Source organism: Ostrinia nubilalis, chromosome 9, assembly GCF_963855985.1.
Source record: "Ostrinia nubilalis chromosome 9, ilOstNubi1.1, whole genome shotgun sequence".
Taxonomy (NCBI): domain Eukaryota; kingdom Metazoa; phylum Arthropoda; class Insecta; order Lepidoptera; family Crambidae; genus Ostrinia; species Ostrinia nubilalis.
This window is the reverse complement of record NC_087096.1, coordinates 8,422,460-8,432,462: the sequence shown is the minus strand read 5'-3', so window position 1 is coordinate 8,432,462 and position 10,003 is coordinate 8,422,460. Positions and strand designations below refer to the sequence as shown.

Sequence of the window (10,003 nt, the reverse complement as noted above, 5' to 3'; positions counted from 1 at the left end):
AAACGTATCGAATAGTAAGAAAATACGTTCTCGTCTCGACCTCGAAAGATTTTCATGCTAAAGCCTGGTCCGTGCCGTGAGTACGTAGAATTTTGTCCAATGACCCCAAGCTACCCATCCTTATCGCTCGCGCGTAATTATATTGCTGTCGCGACTGTGCGACGGGCGCCCGCAGTGAGTGTGCGGTGCGAGCGCGACAGCAACATAATTACGCGCGAGCGATAAGGATGGGTAGCTTGGCGTCTTGGACAAAATTCTACGTGCTCACGGACGAGACTTTAGCCGTACGGATAAATAAGTGTGAAAGAAAGAGTAAGAGCATAAGTAGGTACTATCCATTTAAGAACATTTATGAAAATACATTATATTTTTTTATGGGATTTCAGTGTCTGAAAAGGTGCTCTTCATCTTGCAGCACTAGCCTGCAATGTAATGTTTCAGAGTCATCTAGGGATTAATAAAAGAAAAATGATTTTCTAACATACCGATTTATTATAATAACAAAAAATATGTAGCACATCCTTCATAGCATTTTTACATAAAGTAACTTCCGTAATTTGAATGCTCGGGGTATTCCATTCAACTCGTTGTGCTATCGCTGACATATTTACTTATTATGACATGTTTATAAATATCCTTCATATCACAAAAATCGATAAAAATGAAATATACAAGGCAAAGTGCATTTTGAATAAAACTAAAAAGTCAAACATTTAAATCCTAATAAAACATAGATAGTATTATTTTCTACCTAAACTGATGAATGTTTCTTGTTAGAGATAAAATGTGGTTTTGAGCTTATCTTGTAAAGCCTTTGATGTATTCCCAGAAAATAACGTCAAAGTAAATACAAAGTAAAATAAGCCAAAACATAATTTCCCTGAAACTTATAGTTAACCTAAAAATAAAAAACTACGAGATTAAATTTCAAAAGACTTTACAAACTCAGCCACCCACCATCCTCGATTTCATTTTAATTTCAGTCTAAACATTAACAGCTACCTACAACTGAATGTGATAAATATCTTTATTACAAAATAAATTGTAATTTTATGTAATTATACTCACACATGTCAACCATGCATAAACCTACATGCCACTAAATTATTAAATCACACCTCTTATTGCAAAATTATTCTTATGCTTATTATTATAAACAACAAACAATCTATCGAGTGGATTACAAACTATCCAAATATTGCTTTTGTCTGTCAATCTAAACATGCAACACCCTTATCTGATTTGGCACATTCGACAAAATCATTAACATTATAGGTATTATGGATATGGCTGGACTAAAACACCCTGCACGAAAAGGCATGCGATCGCATAGACCCGGACCAATTTAGGAGGTAGATGTAACAGAAAACAAAATAAGTGGCATAAATTTTTTTTAGGTTTTACTACGACAGGTCTTGTCAGCACCAGATTATGTATAATATAGACGCATCGCACAAAAGTAAGAAAATATACAACATATAATAATCGACCTAAAAAGATAAGTGCAATATTGATTGCAGCACAACCTATTGCTCGCTTCTGATTACCAGTTCAAATTGTACCAGTGGAGCCTCGATATGCCTAGTGTTTCTCGAGCTTAATAAAACGTGCGTCCTAGGCACATCCGTAAGCCATACCAAGTGTAACGCACTTCAACAGTCGTAACCGGCGCATCAAATAAGCGTGTAGCACGCAGTCTTAAGTCTGTATAAATCCATGTTAATAAAAAAAGAAAAATTGACACAAACATATGAAAAGTTATGAATTATTTAAACGAAATCGAAAATCCGAACAAAGAAAACTACTTAAAAGAACATAGGCTAAAGTAAGAGAATACATTTATGTCAAAGTTACCTCAACTTTTATTAAATTGGATTACAAACAAACCACTCGTATCATAGGAACTAAAAGCAAAACGAAATTAACTTTATATTGGAAATGTTTAGATATCTAATGAGACGCGAAAAATGTCGCTAGGTATAGGTTTGTTTCAGAAGGCTGGCACGAACGATACTTGTTACGAAAATAAGGCAGCACGTTACTCCTATGAATAAATTAACGGTAATGTTTGTATAGATACGAAAAGTATCATTTGTAAGCGTTCATCGATCATCGATATAATGTGTTATTCGTGCCGCCTTGTTGGAACAAAGTAGGCGGGCGCGGCCTCAGTCGCGGCGGCGGTCGCGCGAGCCCGAGCGGTGCGAGCGGCTGCGGCGCGCCTCGCGCTCGCGGTCGCGCTCCCGCCCGCGCGACTTCTCGCGGGAGCCCTCGCGCTTGCTTCTGCTGCGGGACCTGGTCCGCCTGGAAAAGTTAATATTGCGTTAAAACGTCATTTGGCACAGATGATGCACTTGCAATAGGGCATGCCAAACCTAATTTTCATATTTCAGTTTAGTGCCAAGGGACATAGATGAAAATAAAACTGCCGGGAGTTCCACAGAATGTGTGAAAAGACTGACAAACAATGTAATATTAATCAAGATTAAACACAGATGCACAATAGCTTTTCTTTAAACTGCAATGAGACTTCATTACCATTGCAAAACAGAACCTAATACAACTACATAACTTGAAACATGGATAAGCTTGAAATGCCATCGATTTAAAAGGATGTTTAGATTTTTACAACACGACAATGTCTCCTCACCTCTTCTCGCGCTCACGTTCCCTGTCGCGGTCGCGGTCACGCTCCCTGTCCTTCCCGCGCTCGCGCTCCCGCTCCCGCTCGCCGTCCTTCGCGCGGTCGGCGTCCTTGGCGCGGTCGCGGTCGCGGTCCCGGTCGCGCGCGGTCTCGCGGTGGCGGCGCGCGCGGCGGTCCAGCTCGCGGCCGCCGACGTAGTGCCGCCGGCCCCCGCCGCGTTCGCGTTCAGACGCCCCACGCTCCTCGCGACGCTTGTCTACGGTTTTCTGTAAAATATAACAAGATGGAGCTGAAAAAATATTTTTGAAAGTTTTTACTCGAAAAAATCGACTGCCTCGGGCGACTTGGTGACCTTTGTAAGGCTCTGCATTGGGCAAATATATTTCCACCATAATTTAAGCCTTATTCACTTTGTAAGGTCGAAAACAAAAAAATATGCTGTGCCTTAGAGGGTTAACCCATGCACTGAACTGCATAGACATTAGTAAAGCTGTCGACATTTTCAAGTGTATAAGTATTACCAGGCCTGTTCATCTCCGCGAGTTTACATCAAAAACAAAACACGCACGATGGCCCACCTACAGGATACTATTCGACAAGGCCTCACATACGAGCGAACATTGATTCACGCACGCGTATTCTTGTGTATGATGGAAGAAAATAAAGAAAATGGTGTACTAAATACTGTGCAGTATTTAACTGCCTAAATAATAATAAAAACACAGAATGTACTTTTTTAAGTTGCCTCAAGACACTGAGAGGTAAATAAGTAGTTAATATTATTCATGATAATTCATGCATTTCCTCCGCCATTTTCCGCAGTTTGGCACCTCACGTCACATCATTTTACCGAAGTCAGCCCTATAGCTTCGGCGCAGTGCCGATCACTTACGTTTGTCAACAAAATGGTGCTTGACTCTTGAGACAGGCTAAATTACACCATATTGTTAATGACATTGAGCATAATTTTTTAAAAATACCTTCGCGAAGTAAAACTTCTGTACGTAGTACTTATTATTATTCTGTGGTATTACGCTGAGCCAATAAAACAATACAAGCAATAACGATAGCGTTGGTGAACATTATATCGGGCCGACAATTTAATTTTACCATCAATTGACTATCGTTTGTTAGGATTTACACTGTCACGAACAGAACAAGGACAAAACTGTTGTCAATAATAACCAACCTGAACACTTGTAATCCATCAATCTAGTTCAATCAATTCTGAAATTACTTCAATAATCAGTAATCACTAGGGTGGTCCTTATTTTTCGACTTTTGAATTATCCCCGGGGCACTTTCTCATTCGATTATATACCTCTAAATATGAAATTAGCTTTTTTTGTTTTTTTTTTTTTGGTTAAGATTTAGAGGTCGCTACCAGCTGTCAAAATATTTACAAAAGCTTTGAAGATCTTAAATCATGGTTTCATAAATGTTTTATTTAAGTGTTTATATCACATTTTAGGTGCAAATGAACATCGCATAGATAAAATAGACAGTCGCTTCTTGTCCCCTTCTCCCCTCAACCCCTCTTCTGTACCGACCATGGTACCGACGCGTCGAGATACTAACAAGTAAACTCTTATATCTTAAAAATAATTGATTGAAATAATGTACATTGTACATAATATCTTAGTTCATAGCAACAACAATAATTTTGTAATATTTTTATTTGGCTTTGGCTAAAAATAAATGAATCTAACAAATACAGATTTTGTGTTTTTACTTAAAATTCAAACCTTGGTAGCGACCCCTAAATGTCTTTTAAAAATTAAAAAAAAAATAAAGAAAGACTTTCATATGGTATATATTCAAATTACGTGGTGCCCCGCAAAATATATGAAAAAAAATTTTTTTCGTAGGAATAAGGACCACCCTAGTAATCACATTTATCAATCCAGAATTTCAGCCCGACATAGTGTAAACCAGCTCATAGAAAACATCATAAGCATTAAATACATTTTGAAATAGTGTATCTAAAACGTACGTAAAGTGACATCGTTTCAAGTCACCTATCGTCCGCGCGTTGTAGGCCAGCAAAACCACAATTTCCTGGACCTTTCTTTATCAACATTGTATAAATAGATACCAATACTAATTATTTACAACCCATAATACTAGTTAAAGTTAAATGCTATAAGTTGTTTTGCTTCAGCTAAAAATATAATATGTATAATAATGTTAATATAAAAAAATAAGATTTAACAAGAAAATCTAAGAAACATAATATGCACCACAGTAATTAAACAATAATATTTTACCAAGTTGTTGTTTCCTGCATGTAAGTGTATATCTATTTATTTTACCTTCAATTCAGCAAGTTTTTCACGTATAGTGATAAATCCAAGATGTAATTTCCCTCCGAAATGATCGGCAAGACGTCTGTCGTTATCATGGATACCCAAGTATGCGGAGCACACTTCGCACACACGCAACTTCTGCTGTTGGTATGACGACGCAGGCATTGAGTTGCGGTATTCCTGCTCAGCAACGCCTTTCTTTTTACGCAACTCGTCAATCTAAAAAATAAGATTCATATTTAATATTTTCCCAATATAATAAGATTTCAGTAATTTAAACGACCAATACGTACCTCTCCCATGAGTTTTACACTTTCTTCCACCATTCCCTCCTCTCCAAGGGCCTCCGCCCTGGCGAGCTTTTGTCCAATCTGTTCGGCAAGTTCATGGACCGCATTTGCTTTTTCCGTGACTTCAGCAGACAGTTCTTCTTGAGTCTCAGCGAGACGCTGTTTTGCCGCAGTAGTGCGTCTATCACAATCGGCAATGAACGCTTCTAAATGTTCTGTCGCCTTTAGGATACAATGTGAGATTAGATCAGAAATCTATAGTTCATTTTGTGATAAAATTAATCAAATTATTTATAAAACATAATACAAATACAAAAAAGTATTAAAAATTTCATAGTTAACTGCCACTATTGTGGGTAATACTGATGCGTCAGAGCCAGTCCATATATCATCGTTTGGACGATATTTAGACTTACTAGAGCTCTTTACTACTGTTACATATTATGTTTTGTAGTCTAGTAACTAGACTTGCCCCCAGACTCAAGATCGAACCGAATCCTCTGACCAAATTATTTCGGGCTACCAGAACTGTCTAGTCTAAAAATTACAAGAAAATATACACTCGCGAGCAAAACTATGGAATCACTTACATGGAGTTGTTTCCACGCGATCTTGTGTACTAACGAATTTGTTAGTAACAAAAAAAGTGGCACCGTTTTAAAGATTAAACTTTTACCTTTTAATTGATACAAAATTCATTTAAATCACATCGGTATTTAAAAAGATATCCCGGCTGATGTGAAGAAGTAAGGAAAAAGACATGTATCAACTGTTTGATACGTCGCGAGTTGTGGCCTACTTACCCCCTATAAAAACACGTGTTTTCGAATTTTTGCTTTCACACGTTGATCCATACACATCTCCGCTTTTTTTGACACTTTACCTGGGATTCTACACCTACAGAAGCAGCACAAATCGTTGCACTATTGCAAGAAGGGCTCAGCCAGCGGGCTGTCGCACGTCAGCTCCACATAAGCCAGTCCTGGGTTTCGAAAGTTTTAAGACGCTTTCGGGAGACTGGTGGCTTTATCCCGAGACCAACAGTTCTGAACAGCGCCGGTGCACATCGCAGAGGGATGACCGTTTTTTCATGTCAACCTCTCTATGAAATCATCATTTGAGTGGTATCGACGTCCAGCAAGAGCTCAGAAATATACGTAGGAGAGCTGTTAACGTGTGGACAGATCGTCTAAGATATAAGCAATAGAATTTGACTCCAAAAAGGTCTGCCACAGGCTCGAAACTGACGGCAGGTCACCGACAAGCACGCTTTCAATTAACTCGCACTTATTTTGATGGGTAGGCGAGTAATGGAGGCGAGTTTTGTTCTCCGATGAATGCAGACTGTGTTTGCAGTGCAGCAGTTGAAAAGGTCGGGTCTATAGGCAGCCTGGGGAGCGATTTGTGCAGTGCTGGTTCGCTGAAACAGTGGCTTATGGGGGTGGCTTGCTCGACTTCCCATCGAGATGTGTACGAGCAAATTGAAAGCGTGCTTATCGGTGACCTGCCGTCAGTTTCGAGCCTGTGGCAGGCCTTTTTGGAGTCAAATTCTAATGCTTATATCTTAGACGAACTGTCCACACGCTAACAGCTATCCTACGAACATTTCTGAACTCTTGCTGGATGTCGATACCAGTCAAATGACGATTTCATAGAGAGGTTGACATGAAAAAACGGTCATCCTTCTGCGATGTGCACTGGCGCTATTCAGAACTTGGTCTCGGGATAAAGCCACTAGTCTCCCGAAAGCGTCTTAAAACTTTCGAAACCCAGGACTGGCTTATGTGGACCTGACATGCGACAGCCCGCTGGCTGAGCCCTTCTTGCAATAGTGCAAGGATTTGTGCTGCTTCTGAAGGTGTAGAATCCCAGGTAAAGTGTCAAAAGAAGCTGAGATGTGAATGGATCAACGTGTGAAAGCAAAAATCCGAAAACACGTGCTTTTATAGGGGGTAAATGGGCCGCAACTCGCGACGTATCAAACAGTTGATTCATGTCTTTTTCCTTACTTCTTCACATCAGCCGCGATATCTTTTTAAATACTGGTGTGATTTAAATGAATTTGGTATCAATTTAAAGGTAAAAGTTTAATCTTTAAAATGGTGCCACTTTTTTTGTTACTAACAAATTCGTTAGTACACAAGATCGCGTGGAAACAACTTCATGTAAGTGATTCCATAGTTTTGCTCGCGAGTGTAGTTCAAAAATACACTCTGCTGGTACTTACATCAATATCATAGAAATAGTCTTTGGTTTTGGTTGCTAACTCATAATCCGCACGCAGGGCCAAATCATGTATTTTAGGACACTCACCTAAATCCATACGCTGCAAAGAAAATTAAAATACATAAATAACATCTGCCTCATTTTGACAAACATTTTTAGGGCAAAATTATTAAACAATCATATTTATTGCACCTTTTGAATTTGTTTTTATTAATAATACAAAGTAAAATATTTTTTTATTATCAAATTACAATTTAAAGTCCCAATATAAATATTTAAAAGACATAAATTTGCTTAATCGAATACATACAATATCGCCAAACTGCGCCCACGAACCAGGTTCATCCAACATAATATTTTACCAAATGTGTACTTACAAATTATAGAGGAAACTCCCATATACAACTTTAGTAAGTTGTTTCATCTTGGCATTAGACTATTTTAAAACTAAATTTAGTTGAGCATTTCTTAAGAATCCTAATAATTAAGCTGAGTGATATCATACCATAATATTTATATTATTGTCTACCTCATTTGACATTTTATATTTCATTAACTAGGTTTTGCTAAAGTCTGTCTGAGCAAATAGCTAATTTGTCTATTATTAAATTCAAATGTGTCATTTTTCCAAATTAAAATATAAAATAAACCTTAACCCCCTTATTACAAAAAGTTAGACTCTGGTTGATCTCTGGTTTAAATTGACATTTAGTATGGAAATGTCATTTTAAACCAGAGTTCGTCCCAGGTTTAACTTTTTTGCAATAAGGCCCTATTAGACTAAAATATCCCTGAGATGATAAAAAATATACTCCTGAATGAAGTTTACCATGTTAGTTTGCCCAATACAAGAAATAAATACCCATTAAAGTTGATAAGAAATAATAATTTAACTGTACAAAAACAGATTAATCATTACCAATAATATGGATAGGATAGATGTATAACTAACAGAAAATATGCATATCTACAAGAAATCTTTTGTGCAAAAATGCATATCTTCATGTATAAAATATGTATCAATAGCAGTCAAGAAAAAAGTTAAATAATTGAAATTGAAAATTTAACTAAAAACCTGCTTGATCTGACTTAATGTTGCCTGATAAATTATTAAGCATCTGTTCTGTTGTGTAAATAAAATTAATTTCAGGAAATAGGTGAATTTCAATGTCCTAAAAAGATAGATACCTACCTAATTACCCAACTTAAAAGAATAATTAAACTTTTTAAACAAACCAATATTAAATTTAATAAAATTTAGTTATAATTGTGTATGCTGCCTATGGAAATAATTAGTATCACAGAATTAACAGTTTTAACATCAAATTGTTTGATAAGAATGCTTTCTTACAATTATTATTACATGCAAATACTATTCCGGTTTTTCTAGCCATGTAAATAGCACAGTACGTACCCAATGCAGTTAGAATGTTTCACCGAATGCTCTCACCTGGCTAGAGATTCTTTCATGTTCCTAAAATTTTACTGTACTCACCAAAGCAGCATTAGAAACCGATGGATATTTATTAAATTGTAAGTGCCTTATTAAATTAAATCCTGCTTAGCAGTAATAATACAATCAGCTAACTATAAATGTTTTATACGTACATCTTGGTACTTACAGAACAGCCTAACTCATACAATCTATCCCTCATCTGTTAAGTATTGTGATGAGCAATAAAGACTAGTGTTGGGCATTTTCTGAAAAGCATATTTCACCAAAGTTAATGCCACTCCGATGAAAACGATTTCCCAGCGACACTACATTACAATAGGGCAACAGTTATGGCAGAATAGAAATAGTCATGTACATCAGGATTTATGATCCATAAAAATATTGAAGCAATATCACACAAAATACAAAAGAATATACAATCCGAATGTACATGAAGTGTCTGGAGACAGGAAAGAATCGAGAAGAAACATTCCCAAACTGTATTTCTGAGAAGTCATTAGTTTAAATTTACGGAGAAGAAATTATACTGCTTTGAAGAAATGTTAAATTTAAATTATTTATATCATGATCTTATAACTTTTGAGGATTAATGAAATCTCAGATTCCAAAGCTGTAATCATCATAAATTAAAACTTACCGTCGATGATAATATTTCATGAGGACAACATTGCAACAAAAACGATTTGCACACTGCATCATCATAAAACTTTACTCCGTGTTTATCGGTTTCACCTGAAATAATTAAAATTATATAATAATGTCAAATGATCATAGTTTGGTCATGCAATAAGGAAATCGAAAAATACCATTGCGCGCTGTGCCCATCAATTGATCTAACATCGCCCTCATTTGCTCGTGTGCAGACATGATGAATGCAAAATGGTTGTACGACGATATTCACAATCTTTGAATAAGTCTTTTATTTGTACATGTACAACCACAGGGAAAATACTCTCAAAATATTAAAACGAACAACATTTTAATACACCACACGCCAACACTTCAATCTTGTTTTTTCGATTGCCCAACCAAAATGGCGTCAAGCGAAAGTGTAGTACAATAGACCCCATATCTGTGAGTA

General features: G+C 36.8%; 1 protein-coding gene across 3 annotated transcripts; it reads right to left on the bottom strand.

The window, feature by feature from the left end:
* Positions 1–469: 469 nt before the first annotated feature.
* On the bottom strand, positions 470–9,990 carry LOC135074568 (putative RNA-binding protein Luc7-like 2). 3 transcript variants are annotated; one of them, XM_063968904.1, is made up of 7 exons: positions 9,729–9,990; positions 9,560–9,654; positions 7,468–7,566; positions 5,244–5,462; positions 4,957–5,169; positions 2,651–2,910; positions 470–2,304 (listed from the first exon to the last, which is right to left on the bottom strand). In XM_063968904.1, exons 1-7 carry the CDS (start codon positions 9,787–9,789, stop codon positions 2,169–2,171), a joined length of 1,083 nt encoding a protein of 360 aa, XP_063824974.1. In that variant the 5' UTR covers positions 9,790–9,990; the 3' UTR covers positions 470–2,168. The 3 variants fall into 3 exon arrangements, with proteins under 3 accessions (XP_063824974.1, XP_063824975.1, XP_063824976.1); XM_063968905.1 differs by lacking the exon at positions 9,729–9,990 and adding an exon at positions 9,089–9,167 and having other exon boundaries at positions 9,560–9,651; XM_063968906.1 differs by lacking the exons at positions 9,560–9,654; positions 9,729–9,990 and adding an exon at positions 9,075–9,166.
* Between the last annotated feature and the right edge of the window lie 13 nt (positions 9,991–10,003).